At 44.1% G+C, this 26,079-nt stretch overlaps 1 protein-coding gene across 1 annotated transcript in view; it reads right to left on the minus strand.

The window, feature by feature from the left end:
• LOC124777451 overlaps positions 1 to 26,079 on the minus strand; it is a 194,850-nt gene that overhangs the window by 146,255 nt on the left and 22,516 nt on the right. The window contains exon 2 of the mRNA XM_047252867.1: positions 11,405 to 11,715. Within this exon, the coding sequence (XP_047108823.1) occupies positions 11,405 to 11,715 (311 nt within the window). The remainder of the gene's footprint in view (positions 1 to 11,404; positions 11,716 to 26,079) is intronic.

Genomic DNA, 26,079 nt, shown 5'->3' on the forward strand with positions numbered 1-26,079 from the left:
CAATGTTTATAAAAACATTACAGACGACAGAACGCTGCAGCGATGCTAGCGGTCCATGTGGTAACATGTCACATCGCAGTGAACAGAAGACAAGCGATTTCTTTGATCAAATCTACAGCGAGGCCCTAGATCTGATCAAATATTGGACGACATTTCATAAAGTTCCCTATTACACCATCAAATATCTTTGACAAAGATTTCTGACAAAGATATTTGACAAAGAGATTTCATAGTGTAATACCATCCTTAGCCAACCCCGCTCGCTGGCGCCCAGATGGAGTAGTATGACCGCGTACGCTACATCCTGGCTGCCTGACTGCTCTCACATCAGATGTTACACACCCCTTCGACCTGTGTCTCTGGGCGTCTGCTGCCCGCCAGCCGGCATGCGACCTTGAACAGCTTGCTACGTAGTCATAAGCACTCATTACTGGTACACTGTTCAGTATAACCTCCGAGTTTGGATTCGTTCGGATATTATATCCGGGTGGTTTCAAAGAAAGAAAAATCCACCTAGGATGCGATAAATCACACCTCGGATGTACGTCATAGGTGTAATGATTGATATACACTCCTGGAAATGGAAAAAAGAACACATTGACACCGGTGTGTCAGACCCACCATACTTGCTCCGGACACTGCGAGAGGGCTGTACAAGCAATGATCACACGCACGGCACAGCGGACACACCAGGAACCGCGGTGTTGGCCGTCGAATGGCGCTAGCTACGCAGCATTTGTGCACCGCCGCCGTCAGTGTCAGCCAGTTTGCCGTGGCATACGGAGCTCCATCGCAGTCTTTAACACTGGTAGCATGCCGCGACAGCGTGGACGTGAACCGTATGTGCAGTTGACGGACTTTGAGCGAGGGCGTATAGTGGGCATGCGGGAGGCCGGGTGGACGTACCGCCGAATTGCTCAACACGTGGGGCGTGAGGTCTCCACAGTACATCGATGTTGTCGCCAGTGGTCGGCGGAAGGTGCACGTGCCCGTCGACCTGGGACCGGACCGCAGCGACGCACGGATGCACGCCAAGACCGTAGGATCCTACGCAGTGCCGTAGGGGACCGCACCGCCACTTCCCAGCAAATTAGGGACACTGTTGCTCCTGGGGTATCGGCGAGGACCATTCGCAACCGTCTCCATGAAGCTGGGCTACGGTCCCGCACACCGTTAGGCCGTCTTCCGCTCACGCCCCAACATCGTGCAGCCCGCCTCCAGTGGTGTCGCGACAGGCGTGAATGGAGGGACGAATGGAGACGTGTCGTCTTCAGCGATGAGAGTCGCTTCTGCCTTGGTGCCAATGATGGTCGTATGCGTGTTTGGCGCCGTGCAGGTGAGCGCCACAATCAGGACTGCATACGACCGAGGCACACAGGGCCAACACCCGGCATCATGGTGTGGGGAGCGATCTCCTACACTGGCCGTACACCACTGGTGATCGTCGAGGGGACACTGAATAGTGCACGGTACATCCAAACCGTCATCGAACCCATCGTTCTACCATTCCTAGACCGGCAAGGGAACTTGCTGTTCCAACACGACAATGCACGTCCGCATGTATCCCGTGCCACCCAACGTGCTCTAGAAGGTGTAAGTCAACTACCCTGGCCAGCAAGATCTCCGGATCTGTCCCCCATTGAGCATGTTTGGGACTGGATGAAGCGTCGTCTCACGCGGTCTGCACGTCCAGCACGAACGCTGGTCCAACTGAGGCGCCAGGTGGAAATGGCATGGCAAGCCGTTCCACAGGACTACATCCAGCATCTCTACGATCGTCTCCATGGGAGAATAGCAGCCTGCATTGCTGCGAAAGGTGGATATACACTGTACTAGTGCCGACATTGTGCATGCTCTGTTGGCTGTGTCTATGTGCCTGTGGTTCTGTCAGTGTGATCATGTGATGTATCTGACCCCAGGAATGTGTCAATAAAGTTTCCCCTTCCTGGGACAATGAATTCACGGTGTTCTTATTTCAGTTTCCAGGAGTGTAGCTGGGACATTTGATAATATATGGTGGTCTACCTTATTCAGAACACTGAAATACGTATCTCTATAACAGATTACGAGATTATTTCAGAGACAGGCAGGTGCAGTTAGAATTCCCAAGAAAGAAAATAGTGAAAAACATCACTAAAGGCTGCCCACAGGAATCTGTGGTTCTGAGATTTGGGACGATGGCATAAAGCCATTACTGAACCATCTTCAGAGTATAACAAATGCATCGAAAACATAGACAATCTGCTAATTATAGCATCTGTCAACACAAAGAATAAATTAGAGGAAAATAGAAGGGTAGTTCTTGAAGACTAAGTAACTGGTGCTTTTATAACAGGCTAACGACACAAAGTAGTCTGTATGTTAGTAAAAGGAACATTGTCAAGAACTAGAAACCTCACAATAAGAACAAATCATGAACCTATGAAAAGAACATAAGTATATAGTTATCTTAGAATTAAAACCGGGGAAAAGCAAAATTTTCATGTATATGTAGGAATCAGCTGCCACAGAGACATTAAAATCCTAAACAAAATTGTAGCAGTTGACAGTTGACCAAAGAAGTTTTCAGCTACCCCTAAATGCAAGAAGTACGTACACTATGTGATCAAAAGTATCCGCACACCTGGCTAAAAATTACTTACAAGTTCGTGGTGTCCTCTATCGGTAATGCTGGGATCCAGTATGGTGTTGGCCCACTCTTAGCCTTGGTGGCAGCTTCCACTCTCGCAGGCATACGTTCAATCAAGTGCTAGAAGGTTTCTTGGGGAATGGCAGCCCATTCTTCACGGAGTGCTGCACTGAGAAGAGGTATCAATGTTGGTCGGTGAGGCCTGGTACGAAGTCGGCTTTCCAAAACATCCCAAAGGTGTTCTAAAGGATTCAGGTCAGGACTCTGGGCAGGCGAGTCCATTACAGGGATGTTATTGTCATGTAACCACTCCGCCACAGACCTTCCATTATGAACAGGTGCTCGATCGTGTTGAAAGATGCAATCGCCATCCCCGAATTGCTCTTCAACAGTGGGTAGCAAGAAGGTGCTTAAAACATCAATGTAGGCCTGTGCTGTGATAGTGCCACGCAAAACAACAAGGGGTGCAAGCCACCTCCTTGAAAAACACGACCACACCATAACACCACCGCCTCCAGATTTTACTATTGGCACTACTCACGCTGGCAAATGACGTTCACCGGGCATTCGCCATACCCACACCCTGCCATCGGATCGCCACATCGTGTACCGTGATTCCTCACTCCACACAACGTTTTCCCACTGTTCAATCGTCCAATGTTTACGCTGCTTACACCAAACGAGGCCTCGTTTGCCATTTACCAGCGTGATGTGTGGCTTATGAGCAGCCGCTCGACCATGAAATTCCAGTTTTCTCACGTCTCCCCTGACTGACATAGTGCTTGCAGTGGATCCTGGTGCAGTTTGGAATTCCTGTTTGATGGTCTGGATAGATGTCTTCCTATTACCCATTACGTCCCTCTTCAACTGTCGGCGGTCTCTGTCAGTCAACAGACGAGGTCGGTATGTACGCTTTTGTGCTGTACGTGTCCCTTCAGGTTTCCGCTTCACTATCACATCGGAAACAGTCGACCTAGGGATGTTTAGAAGTGTGGAAAACTCGAGTACAGACGTATGACACAAGTAACACTCAATCACCTGGCCACGTTCGAAGTCCGTGAGTTCCGCGGAGCGCCCCATTCTGCTCTCTCACGATTTCTAATGACTACTGAGGTCGCTGATGTGGGGTACGTGGCAGTAGGCGGCAGCACAATGCACCTAATATGAAAAACGTATGTTTGTGGGAGTGTCCGGATACTTTTGATCGCATGGCGCTACTGTGGGCTACGGGTGGAGCGTTTGGATGCATTGAGCCAGAAAGGTAAGCACAGCACAGGCTCCATGGCGAGCACAGAGAACTGTACTTCTGTAACTGATAAGCTCGTGTAGAACAATACTGACTGAGGAATTGCTGGTGATAGTAGGCTTGCTACCTCTGGATCTAGCCGTAAGAAAAAAAAATTGCATAATTTTGGCTCAAAAATAGCGAATATAATAAGGTTGGAAAGACAATGGAGACAAGGGCCACCTGTAACAAAGAAATAAAGGGATGCATTGACAGAGAATGGCAAGAAATATGGGAAAGGGCAGAAACATGGAGGAGAACCTACCAATCCGTTCCTAACATAAAAAGAAGATGCAGAATGACACACTTCCTTCCGGCCAAGGAAGCTATACACTACTTGTTGACTTGTTGGGACGTAGTCCATAGCACAGTTACTTACTAAAAGTACACTACTGGCCATTAAAATTGCTACACCACGAAGATGACGGTCTACAGACGCGAAATTTAACCGACAGGAATAAGATGCTGTGATATGCAAATGATTAGCTTATCAGAGCATTCACACAAGGTTGGCGCCGGTGGCGACACCTACAACGTGCTGACATGAGGAAAATTTCCAATCGATTTCTCATACACCAACAGCAGTTGACCGGCGTAGCCTGGCGAAACGTTGTTGTGATGCCTCGTGTAACGAGGAAAAACGCGTACCATAACGTTTCCGACTTTGATAAAGGTCGGATTGTAGCCTATCACGATCGCGGTTTATCGTATCGCGACATTGCTGCTCGCGTTGGTCGAGATCCAATGACTGTTAGCAGAATATGGAATCGGTGGGTTCAGGACTACCCTCCTGAACCCACCGATTCCATACCGCCGTGGTGGATCCCAACGGCCTCGTATCACTAGCAGTCGATATGACAGGCACCTTATCCGCTTGGCTTTAACGGATCGTGCAGCCACGTCTCGATCCCTGAGTCAACACATGGGTACGCTTCCAAGACAACAATCATCTGCACGAACAGTTCGATGATGTTTGCAGCAGCATGGACTATCAGCTCGGAGATCATAGCTGCCGTTATCCTTGACGCTGCATCACAGACAGGAGCGCCTGCGATGATGTACTCAACGACGAACCTGGGTGCACGAATGGCAAAACATCATTTTTTCGGATGAATCCAGGTTCTGTTTACAGCATCATGATGGTCGCATCCGTGTTTGGCAACATCGCGGTGAACGCATATTGGTAGCATGTATTCGTCATCGCCATACTGGCGTATCACCCGGCGTGATGGTATGAGGTGCCAATGGTTACACGTCTCGGTCACCTCTTGTTCGCATTGACGGCACTTTGAACAGTGGACGTTACATTTCAGATGTGTTACGACCAGTGGGTCTACCCTTCATTCGATCCCTGCGAAACTCTACATTTCAGCAGGATAATGCAGGACCGCAAATTGCAGGTCCTGTACAGGCCTTTCTTGATACAGATAATGTTCAATTGATGCCCTGGCCAGCACATTCTCCAGATCTCTCACCAATTGAAAACGTCTGGTCAATGGTGGCCGAGCAACTGGCTCATCACAATACGCCAGTCACTACTCGTGATGAACTGTGGTATCGTGTTGAAGCTGCATGGGCAGCTATACCTGCACACGCCATCGAAGCTCTGTTTGACTCAATGCCCAAGCGTATCAAGGCCGTTATTACGGCCAGAGGTGGTTGTTCTGGGTACTGATTTCTCAGGATTCATGCACCCAAATTACGTGAAAATGTAATCACATGTCAGTTCTAGTATATTTGTCCAACGAATACCCGTTTATCATCAGCATTTCTTCTTGGTGTAGCAATTTTAATGGCCACTAGTGTACAATGCACGGTAGTCGCTTGTGAATGTGGAGCTACTGACAGCATGGAGCACATGATTTCCGTGTTTGAGAGTGTGGTATTACAGGATGTTACAGACCAGTACAGGAACGTCTTTGGTAATACAATGATCTATAGCATGATAAGTAATGCAGAAGGGTGGCATAAGCTGAAATTGCTGATAGCTAAAATATCAGCTCGTAAACTGCAAGCCTACATGCCTGAGAGACAAGCAAGACGAGGCCGCGAGACACACCACGACAGAACGTCCACCTGCAATAACATTTTGGAAGCAGTGCGGAGGTGAGTCTTGGGAAGGACCAGGCAAGATTTAGGGAGAGCCTGACATCTATTTCCCAATTTCTACATCTTTGGTGTCTAATTCTACAACTATTGTCACAGCTCCCCGATCTCAGAGATGTCCTGTGAATTATTCACAATATGATTTTGTTGTATTAAAAACGCTAGTGTCTCAATACTGTCCGGATGCAATAAAAGGTTGTGTCTTACGGTATTAATTTAGATAAAGCTGAATTGGTAATATGAATATTTACTTTATTCATTTGTATTATTGAATTTACGTCCTGGCCTCATTTAACAAATATTCGTTGCTGGTCGTCGTAATACGATGATGCAGTGTATCGGCCACCATTGTCGCAGCCTTAAATGCTGATAGCACGTTCCACAAAACGAACCTATCTTCATTTAATTACACGAGAACGAAGTCCCATGTCGATTTATTGCAAAGTTAATCTGATTCATAAAAGTGATTAACCATCTTTTTACGGTCACACATCATCCTGTTAATGATAGGTCTACAACACAGGCTTAACCGATTTTTGTCATTCATCTCATCATTACAATCACCCCTTCTCTCTGCCGAGTTTTAGTTTCACTTCAAACAATGTTAACAACCTACTAAACGGAAAGAGCGCAGCCGCTGTGACTCCTGAGTTGTGCCTCAGCGCGCGATGGGCTAACTATCCAGACAAATGAGGAATATAGCTTAGTTCTAATGCCAAGTACGATAGGGTAGTATAGTATAGTGGAGTGCAGTGTAGTATAGTGTAGTCCTATGCAGTGTAGTGTTGTATAGTACTGTAGCCTAGAATTATAAATTTCAAAAGTTTCGATCCAGCAAAGTAGCACAGTACAGCAGAACGATAGCAAATGCCTTCTTTATTCCGGATGAACTTATACCTGTGTACCAAATGCCCAAACTATGGTATGTAGAATTGTTTCCTTTCTTTCAAAAATTATTATAATTATTTTTATGTAGAGCCCCTAAAACACCATAATGCTTAGCTACATTAACACATTTGAATTTATGTTAAAATATTATGTGCTGTATTCAAGGCAACTCACGTGCAACAGTTGATGAGAGGGTGTTGCGAAATTCCCGTTACAAACTTCTAGGACTTATAAAGGGGACAGAGACATAATAGTTCGAATAGGAACCCATGTCCGGAATCCTTATCCAAGGACGCTGCAAAGCGTCAAAGTATTGTACCCCGACGCCTGTAAACATGTGCATATACAGGTTGATTCTGGATGATGTTGCAGACTTTACAGAATACTGGAGAGGGATAAATGTATCTGTTGCAGATAAGGGTCCCTTTACCAGAAACGAACGAGTTGAAAGTTATCAGTGAAAACTGTTCTGATACTTCTGACACAGGAGTACATGTACTGGTACTGTTTTGGCTAAGATTGTAGGGTACACAGCTTTCAAAGGTGGTTTTATGGACCAAAACAAGGAAAAATGTTCAGTAAACATGTCTACCTGAGGGTCTATTAGCACTTGTTCATCTTCGCTACTGTGAAACATCTCTACTGAACAAGTGTTCATAACTCTTGAGGAATGCATTTTAGAGCCCATGTTTACTGAACTTTTTTTCTTGTTTCTGTCCACACTATCACCTCTTAAACTTGCCTACCCTACGATGTTAACAACAATAGTAACGATTCATTATTCAACTGTCAGGTGTTGTAACGCCAGAGCTCCACAGCTCTACTGACATAATTTTTTCTTTTTTGTCTGTTCTACCATTTGTCATTAAGATATCGTAAATATTGTTTGATTGTATTGATACCACATGAGTGTTCGCTTTTTCCTTTGTAAAAACTTTGATGTCATGGTTTATTCCTATACGATGTAGTGTCTCTGTTATTTAAATTCTTTGCCTCATTTGGAGGGGGACAAAACTTACTGTATATAATTGAAATTTCTGTGTGAATAATTTTTTGTGGAAATACCAATATGTATAACTGATCTATTTTATTTAAAGTGACTGTTTCCTGTTATGTACCTGCTGATCCTCACTGTGGTTCCCCTCGGTAACGGAATCACGCAGCGCGTGAAAAATGTGGCTGGCGTGGATAGAAAGGTGGAACCAAGAGTCAGTCGGGAAGGAGCTACCAAACTGTCGACAGCTTACGTAAAAGTCGTCTATTGTGCTGGTGCCGAGAGAGGCTTTTTGTGGCGTTTTCCAATGTTACAAAGCCTCGGATGGGTGTATAAATAGCTGGAATTGATACCTATCATCGCCACCAAGAAATAACAGGACCCAGCATTTCTACCTGCAAATCCACCACATTCCGCAGTCACTGTAATGGAATGGAGGAATTCTAGATATGTAAAGTGAAGGATCAGCTCATTGGATGTTTTAGTGTGCTCAAATATAAAATAACTTATACCTGAATCTATGTACCTATCTTGATTTTTTCCTTATCACAACACCCTTCAGGAATCTCTCTGTTTGAATTATAACTTCCGAGTGTCCTGATTTTGAAAAATAATATTCAAAAGGAAAGACTATTACCTAATTAAATTTGTTCAAAATTGAGTTACGTAAATTATCTAATATTATTGCGGATTTTGGTGAAGTCGAAAGAGGAAGTAAGTGCAGCTTTTGTGAGAGCCTCCCAGTATCTGAAATTTTTCATAGTTTTGCTTTGAGATCTTTCAAAATTTCTTACTTCTGGTTTAAAAAGATAAAGAACTATGAAACAGTTTTCTTAAGTTGGCATTCTTTAGATCGTTTATGAAAGTGTGTTTAGTTTACTTTACTACAGCGATCAAGATTAAGCACGCCACCCCCCTCCCCCGCCCCCCTCCATTGAAAGTTGCTCAAATGCACAAAGTTACTTGATTATAGAAAGTTCTAACTACTCTTGATATTTACGTTGAATTCTGTGCTCATTGTGTTCTAAAAAGTGTAATATCAGTTTATGAGCACCCTTTTAATGTTTTATCCTCACTGAAGGTAAAGTTAGTATGAATCTCAATACCCATGAGAACAGTTACTTCTTTGCATTTAAAGAATAGTGTGATACTTATTGCATGTGAATATTATTTAAATTTGTACTGTGTAGAAAATATCTGATGAAGGAAGACTAGGCCCATGCCGAATTTTCAGTTTAACAGTGATTTGCATGTGTAGTGTTGATGGAGTTATTCAGTTTGGCAAAGCATCTAATATTGATGAATGTAACAGTGTCTTCTGTGAATGTGAGAACGTGAACATCTAGCTGCTACGCTCGTGTACACTATAACGTCTGTTGTGGCTTGTGACTGGGTACATTGCACTTTCGTATGAGAAAAGAATAGGCTGTGTCTTTCCACTAAAACTGCTTACTTTTTCTTTAAAAAGGAATGTTACTTATTCTTATGCCTAATTGGGCTGGCGACCTTTTCTTTATTCTTTGAACAGTGTGGATAGGTAAAATATTGTTTATTACTGTTTAATTATTTACGTAATTCTAACTTTCACATCCGAGAAGCCACCTCCGTTGGGTACATTACGGTCAACACAACGAAGTTTCTTTCAGAGGGTAACACTGTACTGTTGCTATATACCATAACTGGTCACCAATACAGTTTCAGAACGTACGTAAAGAGCAGTGACAGTGTTGTAAGGTGTCAGAACGGTTTTCGCTTATAACTTTCGACTCGTTCGTTTCGGGTACTGGGACCCTTATCTCAAATTGATGCATTTATCCTGCTCCATATTCCTAGAACGTTTGTAACCGCATCACGGAATCACCCTGTATATACACCACTGGCCATTAAAATGACACACCACGAAGATGACGTGATACAGACACGAATTTTAACCGACAGGAAGAAGATGCTGTGATATGCAAAGATTAGCTTTTCAGAGCATTCACACAAGGTTGGCACCGGTGGCGACGCCCACAACGTGCTGACATGAGGAAAGTTTCCAACCCATTTCTCATATACAAACAGCAGTTGACCAACGTTGCCTGGTGAAACGTTGTTGTGATGCCTCGTGTAAGGAAGAGAAATGCGTACCATAACGTTTCCGACTTTGATAAAGGTCGGGTTGTAGCCTATCGCGATCGCGGTTTATCGTATCGCGACATTGCTGCTCGCGTTGGTCGAGATCCAATGACTGTTAGCAGAATATGGAATCGGTGGGTTCAGGAAGGTAATGTGGAACGCCGTGCTGGATCCCAACGGCCTCGTATCACTAGCAGTCGAGATGACAGGCATCTTATCCGCATGGCTGTAGCGGATCGTGCAGCCACGTCTCGATCCCTGAGTCAACAGATGGGGCCGTTTGCAAGACAACAACCATCTGTACGAACAGTTCGAAGACGTTTGCAGCAGCATGGACTGTCAGCTCGGAGAGGCTGACGCTGCATCACAGACAGGAGCGCCTGCGATGGGATACTCAACGACGAACTTGGGTGCACGAATGGCAAAACGTCGTTTTTTCGGATGGATCCAGGTTCTGTTTACAGCATCATGATGGTCGCATCCGTGTTTGGCGACATCGCGGCGAACGTACATTTGAGGCGTATATTCGTCATCGCCATACTGGCGTATCACCCGGCGTGATGGTATGGGTTGCCATTGGTTACACGTCTCTGTCACCTCTTGTTCGCATTGACGGCGCTTTGAACAGTGGACGTTACATTTCAGATGTGTTACGACCCGTGGCTCCACCCTTCATTCGATCCCTGCGAAACCTTACATTTCAGCAGGATAATGCACGACCGCATGTTGCAGGCCCTGTACAGGCCTTTCTGGATACAGAAAATGTTGGACTGCTGCCCTATCCAGTACATTCTCCAAATCTCTCACCAATTGAAAACGTCTGGTCAATGGTGGCCGAGCAACTGGCTCATCACAATACGCCAGTCACTACTCGTGATGAACTGTGGTATCGTGTTGAAGCTGCATGGGCAGCTGTACCTGCACACGCCATCGAAGCTCTGTTTGACTCAATGCCCAGGCGTATCAAGGCCGTTATTACTGTCAGAGGTGGTTGTTCTGGGTACTGATTTCTCAGGATCTGTGCACCCAAATTGCGTGAAAATGTAATCACATATCAGTTCTAGTATAATATATTTGTCCAATGAATACCCGTTTATCATCTGCATGTCTTCTTGGTGTAGCAATTTTAATGACCAATAGTGTTCATAGATATACAGGCGCCTGTATCTTTAACTTTGACGCTTGTGGCGTCATCGGATGACATTTCCAGACACGGATTCCCACTCAAAATATTATGTACACACTCCCGTCCACAAGTCCTAGAAGTTTGTAACGTGAATCTGCAAACACCCTGTAGATAACAGACTAAAAGAAAACAGTAAATAAGTAAGTATTATATCCGAGTGCTAGGGCTTTCATTGACAGAAGAGATGTTGTCTTGTACCTGTAGAGGTTCCTGGCGAGGTGCAGAGCCTGCACGGAGCCGCCGCCGCTGACGAGCACGGTGGGCCTGTTTGCGCGCACGCGGTTCCAGCCCCAGGCGAGCAGCAGCCGCCAGGGCCACAGCAGCACGTACAGCCAGGCGGACAGCCAGACAGCGGGCCACAGCAGCAGCAGCTGGCTCCACACCAGGTAGGCCGCCGTGCACAGCGCGTGCCCCAGGAAGTGCAGCACCCAGCACAGCGCGCGCACCGCCAGCGGGCTGCGGCGCGCCCCCAGCCGCGCGCTCGCCGGCGCCGCCACGACTTGCCGCACCTGCGCCGGCAGACAGTCAGCTGTTAGCCGTGTGCCACGCTGCAGCTCTGCTGGTGCCACTGCCGCCAAGCTTGCTACTAGGATGACATTTTCACTCTGCAGCGGAGTGTGCGCTGATATGAAACTTTCTGGCAGATTAAAACTGTGTGCCGAACCGAGACTCCAACTTGGGACCTTTGCCTTTCGCGGGCAACTGAGCTACCCAAGCACGACTCACGCCCCGTCCGAGTTCGAGTCTCGGTTCGGCACATAGTTTTAATCTGCCAGAAAGTTTCAAGCTTGCTACTGTTCACAACTATTTCCTGAAGCTCACTGAGGTTATGCAATATCCACAACCTGACAAAAAAGGCGAAATGAAACTCCAGAGCTGAGAGGATACGTGACGTTGTGTCAGTGATTACAAATCTAATCAAATATACAAAGAATTTAGCAGTATAAAGCCAGTTATTAGTGTGACGTGGCACACCTGGCCCGACTGCATGCATGATTCGGTTGGGTACAGTGTCATAAAGCTATTGTACCCTCTCTGGAGGCAAGATGGCCCGCAACTATTCTAACTGGCTTTGATATCCTCAATACTGGGCCTGAAACAGCGTTGAAGTCCTAGCTGTTCAATTGGGAACAAATCTGCGTATCTTGCTGGCTGAAGGAGTACCTCGGCATCACGCAAACAGTTTGTAGAGATAAGTGCCATGTGTGGACGAGCACCATCCGGTTGCAAAATGGCACCACGATAATGTCTCATGAGCGATAACACACGAGGATGCAGGACGTCCATGCATACCACTGTGCCATCAGAATCCCCTCAGTCACCGACAGCTATTACCTGACGCCTCTCCACACTATGACACAGGTACAGATAGAATTAGGATGCACTTGGTGCACACTACAGCCATCCTCTTTTGTAGTTGTTAGACGTATTCGACTGGAACCTTGATAACGAATGTGCCTGACATCACGTTCCCATTCCCATGCAGTCCAACATCAGGTCACTGTCACATCTGAATGCCCCACATATCTGGATATTGCACGATTCGGTCAGATGGCCAAGCTGGGATCCAGAATGAAGACCCTATCACACTATGCTCTGTGCTGACTATGCTGTCTCACATGAGTATGTGGAACCTCCCTATTCTTCACTGGAGTGTTCTACGTCTAACGCTATTCACTCCCCTTATCCTTCCTACCAGGCATGGTCAACACTAAACATGAAAATACCAATGTCCTATTGTGGCTGTTCTACCTGTGACACGGAACTGCAACTCGAATCATTTACAAATATGCGCAGATGAAGTTAGATTGATATCTGGCAAAGTCTTAGAGTGCTTCACTTTTACTGTCAGGCAGCGATTTTCCTGCTTTTCTGGACAGTGACTGTTCCATTAGAGTGCAGAGGTAAGCTGTAGGAACACAGTTACATTGATCTAACAAAACACTTCACTTCTATAAAAAGGCAGCCCACTCTCTATCTCTCTCTCTCTCTCTCTCTCTCTCTCTCTCACACACACACACACACACACACACACACATATATATATATATATATATATATATATATATATATATATATACGCAAGCACACATACACACAAAGTCACTGAGTTAGAGACATTAGCATAAGACCCATGTGTAAACACTGTAGAATAGACATCTCAGAGCTAGAGTATTCAGGTACAATCTATGTACCCGAAAGGTTATCATTTCGGAAACACGTCGTAGTTCATATGTTGCACGACTTCCCTTCGTTAATATTACAAGAAATTAATCTTCAGATATACTTCATTTACTGAGGTAACAATTTGTCTTATTCTTCCTATTTTTATAGCACATCAATCTGTCGTGCAACTAACAGTCCGGTTCATCCCACAAGTAAACATTGGGGCTTAATCTGGTGTTTTTAGTAGTTTAGTCTGCCGAATATAGCTGATTTTCTTCTAACAACTATGTAATAATATTTATGGATAACACCATTATAACGCTAAAACTGAGGATTGATGGCTAGATGATACACTGCGAAATCCAGACCACTGATGCAAAATATGGTGATCAGGAACTTTATCGTATCATAACGAATCAAACTGGCTGCGAGTCGAGTGCCAATGAACAAGTGACTGTTAGTAACTGACTCTGGAGGTGCATGCACATTTTCAACTTACATTCCAAATCACACACATCATAGCCTAAACGTTGATTGTAACAACTGTGCGTATTTTACTTAAAGACCGCCTATATACTGTCTCTTACCACATTTATGCTGTCTTAACCGTCACCTCCTCAAACTAGGCTGCACGAGAGGCAAAGCAGGCTAATTTCTGGGGCTTGTGCAGGGGAGAGAGTTGCACCTGGTGAACAGTCTGCCTTTCACACATCATGTTTTCTGGTCAGTGTCAAAGTCTAGTGACTGATTTTAGAATCACGTGTAGGAATGCGCAGTGGAAACCGCCTTTGCTGCCGTTGTTGTTGTGAGATACGAGGTTGTGATTTATGCATCGTGTGTAAACATCACGAGTTCTAGATACTTAATTGCCATATAATGTATTAAAGCTATTTGAAGGATACTGTTAATTCTTCAGTTACAGAGTTTTATGGTCAGTAAAATAGTTTGTGAACCACCCTTCCGTGAAACGGAAGAAGGTCGTCTACCGTAAAACTTTTGATATTTATAAATGAACTGAGTTTTTTTAATGTCTTAACAATCTTCTCTGTCTTGAAAAAGGAAATTTGCTTTGGTTGCCAATAGCTTCTACTCCAAAATGTTTTTAACTTTTAACTGGGTTTTGATTATATTTCTTCTTAATTTCATTTCACTTACGGATTGTTGATGTGTAGTAGAATAACAATGTAACACACTGACCATTAAATACATTACTGACAAGATTTTGTCGATTGCAACACTTAAATTCGAATAGAGCCTGCACCTTGAAGAACTGAAACATCTCATGAAGCTCACAGGCTCTGCACATCGTGCACGAAAAATCATATAGCTTAACATGCAGAAGCGCAAGAGAATCAGACAAGCTGTAAGAGAGGCAGTACTCAGGCATGCCCGTATATTAACCGAGAACAGAAACAGACCAGCTGTCCTATTGAAAAACCTGCGTGGTCTTGGTATAGGCTTAGTGAAAGCTGCAGCTTATACCATTGTCCTAGCCAAAGAACTCAACCAGTACTTCACGTTACCAGCAGCCACAGCAGCCACAAATGAAACACAAACGAACCAGAGACTCGTTGATTACTTCATGGGGGTAAACGACTGCAGCCGCGAAAAATTCTATCTAAAGCATGTTACTTGCAATACCGTCAAAAAAAAAAAAAAAAATGAAGCGTATCAGATCAGCATCTACTGGACATGACGGCATCACTGTCCAAATGATGAAGCTTATTACTGAGCCACTACTGCCCACTATAAGAGATATCTTCGTCCACTCCTTAAGCACAAGTGTTTTCCTAAGGCCTGGAAACAGGGACTAGTCAAGTCACTATCAAAACAGAACGTAGCCACAGCATTCTTTGATCACCGACCTATTCGCATTCTTCATGCACTGTTCAGGTCCTTAGAATATGTAGTCCACGACCAGCTAACGAAGTACCTAACTACAAACGACCTACTAGACGAATGCTAATCAGGTTTCCGTAGCTTCGCAGCATACCATCTGCCAAAATAAAGGCAACAGATGACCTTACTCCTGCCATGGATGCACAAGAGGCAACTTTCATGTGCTTCTTAGACAAGCCTTTGGATCACACTACATGCCTCCTTTCAGCCACTGTCCAGTTTATGCGTTCTTTGGTTCAGTGAAGGCGTGCAGCTTTATGTGCCGCTGCAAGGCTTGTTCTTTGTTTGTTTGTTTTTTTTTTTTGTTTTTTTTTTAAGTCAAATATCCACTGCATGATCGCCCGGAGACTGGTCGAGACGGACCCGCTTTCACTGACAGAAATTCGTCTCGTGCTTGCTGAGATTGTCATTGACAAGACGTGTCGCTGTCTGTTAGAATCTTTCTACGACCACTCTTTTCATGCTGTGTTAAAAGGCTGCGAGTGGTATGTCATTCCTTGTGGAAACGTTGAACGGTCCGAGTTGATGCAGCAACAGACCGGATAACTACATTCACGGTATGGTCATGGGCACGGCCACAAACGATAACTCCATTTTATAAATGTCTCACGCCTCATTCTCTACCCATCTTACTACGCTGATGCCATACAACCGAAAGGACACACACATCTCACTGCGACGAATTACATCAGAGGTGTGGGATCACACGACCTTCTGGTACCCTCTAAAGCACATCAGAGCGAATAGTATAATCTTGTTTTCTTTAATGACTGATATTTTGTCCGATGAACGTATCCTCATAAGTGTGCTTATACCGATGAGGAACTAAATTAAAGTCGCCAAGCGAGGTAGTGCAGTGATATGATAATGGCCTCCCATCCAAGAGAACAGCGGCTACATCATTGTCCAGCCGTCCAGGTTTATGTTTTACGTGGGTTTCCAAAATCAGTTTAGGCAAATAGGGGGACAGAGCCTTAAAGACAAGACCGATTTCCTTCTACAATCCTTCCAAATCAGAGGTTGTGCTTCATTTCCAAAGACTTCATTATCGACGGAACGTTAAACTGTCCTGTCCCTTCTTCCCTGAATTAGACACACCAAGCTCGAACCCTCACGTCCCCTCCTACCTTGACGATCTCCGCGACACGTCATTGCATGGACGCCACGAGGCATCGAAAGCCTTGTGCAGCTGTTCTGAGCAGTGAACACTCAACCGTCGTCTCACTAGTGACGGAGGTTACTCGGATCCGGGAGCGAAGTGCAGACTTCTGTCTCGATGATGTCCCATATGTACTCAATATTGTAATCTTGGCACGCTCCTCAAACCTTTCTGACGTAATATGGCAGCGGCGGGATGGTGAATTCTCTTCTGAAAGTAGGTCGTCTGTGGGAGCTATTGGCTTCACACGATCAACTAATAGTTTCACCGTTGATCGGTACCAAAAGCCGCATTTCAACCCATGCAAACATCTCCGGCTTGAGAATATCTGCACCATTTATTCAAATAGTAGCCCGTTGACAAGAACGATCTACGTCATCATCTGCAATCCTTTAACAACCCTGTAGTGTGCAACGAAGGGCACTTTGTGTGCCACTAGCAATTTCCTCCTGTATGTTCCAGTCGCGAATGATGCAGGAATAACATGAGTTGACGAAACGCGCTGCTCTTCTTCGGAGCTTCTCTACTTTATGTATCTACACTGAAGAGCCAAAGAAACTGGAACATCGGCTTACTATCGTGAAGGGTCCCTTAGAACAAGCAGGAGTGCCGCAAAGCGAAGTGGCATGGACTAATGTCTGTGGTGGAGGTAATTGACACCATGAACACTGCACGGCTATTCATAAATCCGTAAGAGTACGAGAGGGTGGAGATCTCTTCTGAACAGTACGTTCCAAGGCATCCCAGATATGCTCAATAAGGTTCATGTCTGGGGAGTTAGAGGGCCAGCTCAAGTGTTTAAATTCAGAAGAGCGTTGCTGCAGCCACTCTGTAGCAATTCTGAACATGTGGAATGTCACGTTATCCTGATGGAATTGCCCAAGTCCGTCGGAATGCACAATGGAAATGAATGGATGCTGGTCATCAGATAGGACGCTTACGTACGTGCCATCTGTCACAGTCGTATCTAAACGTGCAATATCAGTCCATCTGCACAGAGCCTCCACCAGCTTCAACTGTTCTCTGGTGACATGCAGGATCATGGATTCATGAGGTTGTCTCCATACCCATCTACGTCCATCCGCTAAGTTCAATTTGAAACGAGGCTCGTCCGATGAGGTAACATGTTTCCAGTCATCAACAGTCCAATGATGATGTTGATGGGCCCATGCGAGGCGTAAGGCTTTGTGTCGTGCAGTCATCAAAGGTACACGAGTGAACTTTCGACTCGGAAAGCCCATATCGATGATGTTTCCTTAAATGGTTTGCACGCTGACACTTGCTGATGGTCCAGCATTGAAATCTGCAGCAATTTGCAGAAGGGCTGCAGTTATGTCACGCTGAACGTTTCTCTTCATTCGTCGTTGGTCTCCTCTTGCAGTATCTTTTCTGGCCGCAGTGGTGTCGGAGATTTGATGTTTTACCGGATTTCTTATATTCAAGGTACACTCGTGAGACGGTCATACGGGAAAATCCCCACTTCATCGGTACCTCGGAGATGCTGTGTTCCATCTCTCGTGCGTCGACTATAACACCACGTTCAAAGTCAATTAAATCTTTATAACCTGCCATCGTAGCAGTAGTAACCGATCTAACAACTGCGCCAGACACTTGTTGTCTTACGTAGGTATTGCCAACCGCAGCGCCGTATTCTGCCTGTTTACAAATCTCTGTATTTGAATACGCATACCTATACCAATTTATTTGGCGCTTCAGTGTATCGACTGACAAGCGATACTGAAAAAAGTTAAATGATCATGTGGCATTATTGGCCGCGAGGCCCCATTCGGGGAAGTTCGGCCGACGAGTGCAAGTCTTATTTCAGTCGACGCCACATTGGGCATCACAACACCCAGTCCACATGCAAAGAAAAGCTCAGACCCGGCCGAGAATCGACCCCGGGCCCGCTGTATGGGAGGTAAGCGCGTTACCACTCAGCTAAGCAGGCGGACAGCGATACTGAAGTTTCGGTCGAACGAGAGCTTTTGAAACTACCTCTTTCATGGGTGGACTACACTTTCTAAGAACTCTTTCCATGAATCTTGAATCTCAATTAGCTAACAGGGAACACCGAAGATCCTGAAGAAGATCCCAGCAGATAGGTTGAAACGTCGATTATGTAAGAAGAAACTGAAAATAAACATGACGCGGCCTAACAACTTAGAAGATTTTACCTTCTCGACTGAGTACTAATTGGGACGGATGCCTTGAACCTTCGCCTTGTTGTCAAGATGGATCATCTGTGCTCGGCGTGACTCCTGCAGTCAAATTTGGCGTCCGCACTCGTTACATATGGATGTTCCAGAGTTTATCGGGCGTGTACCCGACCCTTTGACAGCCGAGCGGTAATGAGGCTGCCATGTTTATATCAATTCAAAGTTCAGGGCTTCCGCACAAACTGCACTGTGATTTACTGTAGGTTACCTTATGGAGCTAACCTGTAGATAACTGTTTTCTCCTCTCCGACCTTCATGAGGCATTATAAGTCCTACTTATGTTCCCACAAGGCCGTATATTGCTGACTGATACGGAGTGGCTTCCGTGTCATAGAGTTCAAAGCGATAGAACTGTTCAGAAATCTTCGTCGCTGACATCAGCTTCACGAGTCCCCTAGGAAAATGTACTGCTGATGGAGATGCTGCTGAAATGCGAAAGTTGGCACCGTTAGTGAGCCTGCTACGTTTACTGTGTCCAGAAATGTTGCAGTTACCACAAAATCACTCAACATGAGAAGTCAATCTGATTCTCTTTAGGATAAAAAGATTGTATTTTTTCATGTCATAATACTTAAAATATATTTCGAAATAATGCATACTGCCTTCATTTTCCGACTCTGAAAAGAGACGAATATCGACGTATATGGTAGGAGGGAAGAGGGGATGGGTCAGTTAACATACTTTTTGAATGTAACACTAAATAGAGGAAGGAATCACATTTGAGTGAAAGAATAGCGGAATACCGACGACAATTCGTCGCTGACAAGGTCATTAAGAACAGATCGCAAAACCAGGCTGAGGAAAAATGGGGCACGGAATCGGGCGTGTCCTTTTCAAAGGAACTCTCCTAGTATGTGCCTTATGTGATTTAGGGAAGCCACGGAAAAATTAGATCTGGTTCAGAATGCGAGTACTGTGGATTATACTTACATCAGGGCTCAGGGAATAGCTCGAAGAAACTGTTTAAACAAAATGTAGTTCACCAAAAGCTTCAAAATTGTATGTCTCGAGTAAGATAGTAATATAAAAAGGCATTTTCAGGAAATGCAATAACCAATGCCGTAAATACCTGTGGTACAGAACACAAAACATCGAAATGTAATATGACTTTGACACTTTCGGTGCGACGTGTTATAGCGATCGCCCGATGAATCATAAAGTTTAAACTGCTTCTTCCAATTCTGCTACAACTTTTACAGGACATTCTGAAAATGTCTAACAGCTGTTTGAATATTAGTGTACCAATGGAGTATAATTCCGGCAGGTGGCTTCGTATGACTGCCCTGCTAACGGCAGGACAAGTGCGAAAGAACAGATACCATTGGTGATCTTGCAGCACTCGAAGAATGAAATTACAATGAAATCCAGACCTTTAGCTGATTACAGGAGTTGATAAATATCAACGGGGTCAATTGAAAATGTGTGGCCCGACTGGGACTCGAACCCGGGATCTCCTGCTTACACGGCAGACGCTTTATCCGACTGATCCACTGCGGACGCAGAGGATAGTGCGACTGAAAGGACTTATCTCTGGTACACTCCCCGTGAGACCTACATTTCCAACTTACTGTCCACACACTACATTGGTAGTGCCCCTGCCAACTATACTCATTACTCGGGTCAGTCAATCTACCGATTCCCGTAAGAGTTTGAGCAATGGGATTGCATCCGCACTGAAGACCATTGGCCGGTAAGTCTTATCTGTGTGAAGATGGTATCCGTTTTTTCGGACATGTCTTCGAGAGCTGCAAGATCATCAATGGTAGTCCGAAAGAACAGATACCATCTTCATATATATAAGGCTTACCGGCCAATGGTCTTCAGTGCGGATGTACTCACATTGCTCAAACTCTTACGGGAATCGGTAGATTGACTGCCGCAAGTAATGAGTATAGTGGGCAGGGGCACTACAAATGTAGTGTGTGGACAGTAAGTTGGAAATGTGGGTCTCACGGGGAGCGTGCCAGAGATAAGTCCCTGCAGTCGCTCTGTTCTATGCGTCCTCGGATATGATTTTGAAACTGGATCAGTACGGTGGCTCCGAGCTTGAGAAAAAGCCGGAAATTAAAAATTCGAAATGATAAGATCACAAAAGCTCCAAAGGTTTTTTTTGTTAAAATCTTCCATTACACTCTACTGAACTCCTTCGTTTCGGATCATGGTGTCGCTGAGAGACAACTGGGACAGAATTGTATGAAGCTACTGAAACCTTTTATGGATTCTTAGAAACAACAGTTTTTGTACCGTTTTCATATTAGAAAGATTCAGTCACAGTTTGACAACGAAAAAAAAAAGTGTTTCATAGCAGCAGTACAAAACATATTACGTGTTTGTTCGTGAAGCAGACTAGACACATATGTTGAAAAATCTAAATCACAGCCCAGGATATTTTCAACGATGGAAGATATAGATATAATCCTGTGACGGCGATGCCAGGGTGTTTGATAGATTTTAAGGTAGTAATAATTCTATTATTCAATACGTTGTAAATCTTTTTCGATTGTTAATGTCAACGTTGAATTCTTTCTGCGAGTCTCTATATTTCAGAATTTTCCAAGTTGTATGTATAAGTATTTTGACTACTTCTGTATCACTTTGTTTGTTTTAATAAAATCTGCAACGGTGAATTCCTTCAATTGCAAGTCCTTGAAGACCAGCCAATTAACTTAGCCACATAACTTACCAGGACTGTTAATGTAACTCGGACTGCTAACAGCGTGAAGAATTGTAATTTTTTGATCTAGATGATATTCCTCAGACTCTTTCAAGTTGAAGAATCTTGATCACAAAGAAGATCTGTTGCTTATTTAGCTGTTCGATACCACAACAAATACGAGGCAAGTATACTGTTGCGTTGACGTGCATAACCATCACAGTCTTCAAGAACAAGAGTAACCTATCCCAATGTGTGAACTAACATGTAATTCGTTTCCTGACACATACAAGAAAGATATCGGGAAGAATCTAGGAACATCACCATCGCGTATCATCAAGCCACCTGACAACCAGTGTGTTTTTGTTCAGGATAATGGTACAACTGCTGCCTCTTCGTTGCCCATTAAGTCCGTAATAAAAGCTGAAAAGACCTAAATGTCGAGGAGACCAGTGGCTGCTGAAACATTTGTCCAGACTTTGTAAATACGAATGTTCCTTTAGATGTTCCTCTTCTTGATCCTGTCCTCAGCGATACTTCACGGCAGAGAATTTGCGTTTTGCAGTTGCATATGAATTTAATACAGGAACACTCTGAGAGTAGTATATCCGTCAGTGACTAAAAAGGGCATGCATCCAGGTAACCAATGGCAGGTTACAACGCGGACGACCTCAACAGAGATGGCGCGGTGTCATTAAAAAAGATACGAAGCTCGTCGGCAACCCAGAAGACGTAAGATACTGTAAAAGGTAGCTGTAGTCCTAAGGTTGTTAAGCTACAGAAAATAAATATATTTCCCGGACGACATAAACAGAGATGGCGAGGTGTCATTAAAAAAGATGAATCTCGTCGACTACTCAGAAGATACAAGAGATCGTCATAAGTTCATTAAGCTATAGAAATAAATGTATTTCCTGGACGACCTAAACAAAGGCGATAAGGAGTCATTAAAAAAGATACGAAACTCGTCTGCCACCCAGAAGACGTAAGATATCGTAAAAGGTAGCTGTAGTCATAATGTTATTCAGCTATAGAAAATAAATACATTTCCCCTCGAATACGATAGAGAAAAAAATGTACGCTCAATAGAATAAGAGCCGACCGTTTAATAGCGCCTGTTTCCCTTGGTGGGTCGTTAGCAGGGCAGTCATACGAAGCAATCTGCCGGAATTATACACCATTGATACACTAATGCTCAAACAGCTGTTAGACATTTTCAGGACGTCCTGTAAAAGTTGTAGCATAATTGGAACTTACTAGAATAACAAAACGCAAACCAATGCAAATCGAGCCCCCTTGCACACAAGCTTCTCAGTTTCATTATTTGTCTACTGCACGCTGGTCTCCAGAGTCTCAAGTATTAAAAATCATCTTATGCGTCACACAGGTTCATTTGTTACTGTGGTCTTCGATCCGAAGACTGCTTTGATGCAGCTCTCACCCATCTAAAATTTATACCACCTACACTCCCCTCCAATACGACACTCACGATTTCTTGATGCTTGTGGACGTTTCCTATCAAGCTATCCACTTAGCCAACTTACGACATAAATTTCTATTCTCCCCGGTTAGATTCACTACTCTTTTATTAGTTAAACTAAAGCATCTTATGCATCACACTGTTTCATTTGTTACTGTGGTCTTCGATCCGAAGACTGCTTTGATGCAGCTCTCACCCATCTAAACTTTATACCAGCTACCCTCTCCTCCAATACGACACTGACCATTTCTTGATGCTTGTGGACGTTTCCTATCAAGCTATCCACTTAGCCAACTTACGATATAAATTTCTATTCTCCCCAGTTAGATTTACTACTCTTTTATTAGTTAAACTGTCTATCCACCTAAGTGGGTTCCACGATTCGAAAAATATATATTGTTAGGTACGGAATGTCTTGCGGACTGCTAATTCTTACTCGTTCTTGCTGTCGCGTTTCCAAAGTCACAGCGAGGGGCGTGGTTCGTTATATAAAGCTAGAGAGGGGCACGCGGGCTTAATCCCGTGCATGAGGTGCGGCGAACAAAAGCCGGCTTGAGAGCACCCCTGGAAGAATGCCCGCCTTGCGCAACAGCCCGCCGGCTAACGGCCGGGGTCAGGGGCGGACGCGCGCCCGTCTCCTCCACAGCCGCCCGCTGCATGCTGCCTGCTGCTGATACCGCAAACACGCTGGCCGTCTCATTACGGCCGCAAAAATATGCCCGTATCGCTACTTGGACAATCCCGCTCCCAGAACTAATCTCACACAGCTGACATTAACACAATATTTTCCTCACTAATTAGTTACGCCTCGCGGGAACTTCTCAACATCATGGCTCAGAATCTATTAAGCAGCGAGAAGAGCTAAATCTATTCTCAGTCTGAAAATTAGTTGGAACACCCCTCTGTTTTACTAGATATCGTTATTTTACGGGTGATGTACCCCTGTCCTCTTCTGACTTTTCATTTGACTTATTGGGTCAGTAGTAGAGGAGGGGGGGCTCCAAACCACTGCGCACCGTGGCGTTTTTCACATTGACAAATCATTACCAGAGGGAAGGAAGGACCGCCTGAGGAATGAACCCCGAAGCTTTAGATTCAGACTTTGACACCTATCCTCTAACCCACCAAGTAGCACCGAAAACAGCTACAACAAGAAAAAAAGATATTCATATAGTCGTTACTGGCTGAGAGTTTGCTTGGGGTCCTTCGGATGCCTACCTGCTGGAAAGAATTTCTCCTCGTACCCCCGAACTCTTTCGCGGCGATATACCTAAACAAAATTTTCTCAGATCAAGCACCATCATTTAGAATAATTCTAGAAATCCACCCGGTATTCTTTCTTGAGGCACCAATCTTCTGACTGGTTAGATGCGGCCGGTCGTGGATTCCTCTCCTGAAACAATCTTTTCATCTCACAGTAGCAGTTGCAACCTACGTCATCAATAATTTTCTGGGTGTATTCCAATCTCTGCCTTGCTCTACAGTTTTCTAACCTCTACAGCTCCCTCTACTACCATGGAAGTAATTCCCTGATTTCTTAATTATTATATCATCCTGTCCCTGCTTCCTTATCTCGTCTATGCTTACTAGGGCCGTCGATGAAATATTAATATATCGATATAATGATATTTTCTATTGGAAATGTCGTTAGATATATAGATAACGGCGATATTTTCTTCCCAGAAACATCGATATCGAAATGGCAACATCGAGTGCCTATATTTTTATATGATTTTTTTTTTCGCAATGTCGGTAAATATTTGAAATTTTCTTTCGTAACTTTAGAAGAACATAATTTTATTTTCACTTTGTGAAGAAGTCTCACTACGTTATGAGCTTTCATCACGTCCACTCTTTCTCTTCGACTGTGTGAAACAAGTATAGGTGGCACGAAGAAGACGTCCGATTGCACTGGGGATGTCTGAATGGAGTAACAAAATTTCCCATGTGAAGAAATAGCTCACCAGTTGCGTTAAAAATCAGTTTTTAAGGCAACTGGTGTGCCACTTGTTAACATCGGCATTCTTCAAAAACGGTTGCTGAAAATGAACATAAATCTAAGTGATAACATTGGTCTTTGCGGTGGGCGGAAACGTGTACGGGGAAATGTTGACGTAATCGGTACTCGGCGCTACTAAGAGAAATTGCAATATTTAACTTCACCACGAAGTTTTGACACTACAACACCTATGTCGCAGGCGTTTGCAGAAATGAAAAAACAGGAAAGTCGATATACTCCGGACAAATCCGATATGTGACGAAACCGAACGGCGAACCCATAGGACACCATTTATTGTTCCACTTACATGGAGTTACCATTTTTAGCAAAGTTGTTATCGCCAAGCGTGAACGTGAATCGTTTTCCTTTCATTTCTTCAAGGGGCATAAGCAGGCTGCTAGTTTGTTGATGTACGTACTATCTTACAATAAATCAATACTTAAGTATACAGCTCTAAAACCGGCAGTATATTTACAATGTGCAGCCGTTATTTTTATACGGCGGTACTTCGATATCTTTTCATGCGACATACCCTTGTAGCGATATTCCTTTCGATGTATCGACTGCATATTATGGATTGTTCTAATATCGATACATCGGATTCCAGATATTTTTCAAAATGTCAACAGTCATATTTCTTATCTCATCAGTCCACTTTATTTTCAACATTCTTCTGTAACACCACCTCTCAAATGATTCGATTCTCTTCTGTTCATGTATTCCCACATCCCACGTTTCACGACCATTCAATGATGTGCTCCAAACGTACATTTTCAGAAATTTCTTCCTCAAATTGAAGCCTATGTTTGTTACTAGTAAACTTCTCTCAGCCAGATTCTTTAAAGAATCTAATCCCCGTGTACAAAACAGCTCAAACATTTCATTGATTTATGAAGCCAGAAAATGTTTAGAAAATTTTGGAAATTATGTTTAAAGTTTGTCGAAAATCGCTAAGTGCTCTCATTGTCCAATAATGGATGAGTATACTCTGGCTAATTGACGTTCAGTTTTAAGAATAGCTAATTTTTCACGTATTTCAGTGATTTTGACATCTCTCCTGAACTATTTGTCTTACAACGGCATTATTTTGCAGATACATTCAGTGATGTGTCTGGATAATATCTGCAAAATGTATTCCGAGTAGTTTTAGTAGTGAGGAAGTAATAAACTGAAATTTTGCTGTATGAACACTGAAAATGCAGTAAGCAATAAGCTTTTTATATTGTGACTTTTTCGTCATGAGTGAAGAGTCGTAGAGCAAAAAATTCGAAGAAGATTTGAAAATTACGGGTAAAGCATCT

Source organism: Schistocerca piceifrons, chromosome 2, assembly GCF_021461385.2.
Source record: "Schistocerca piceifrons isolate TAMUIC-IGC-003096 chromosome 2, iqSchPice1.1, whole genome shotgun sequence".
NCBI lineage: Eukaryota > Metazoa > Arthropoda > Insecta > Orthoptera > Acrididae > Schistocerca > Schistocerca piceifrons.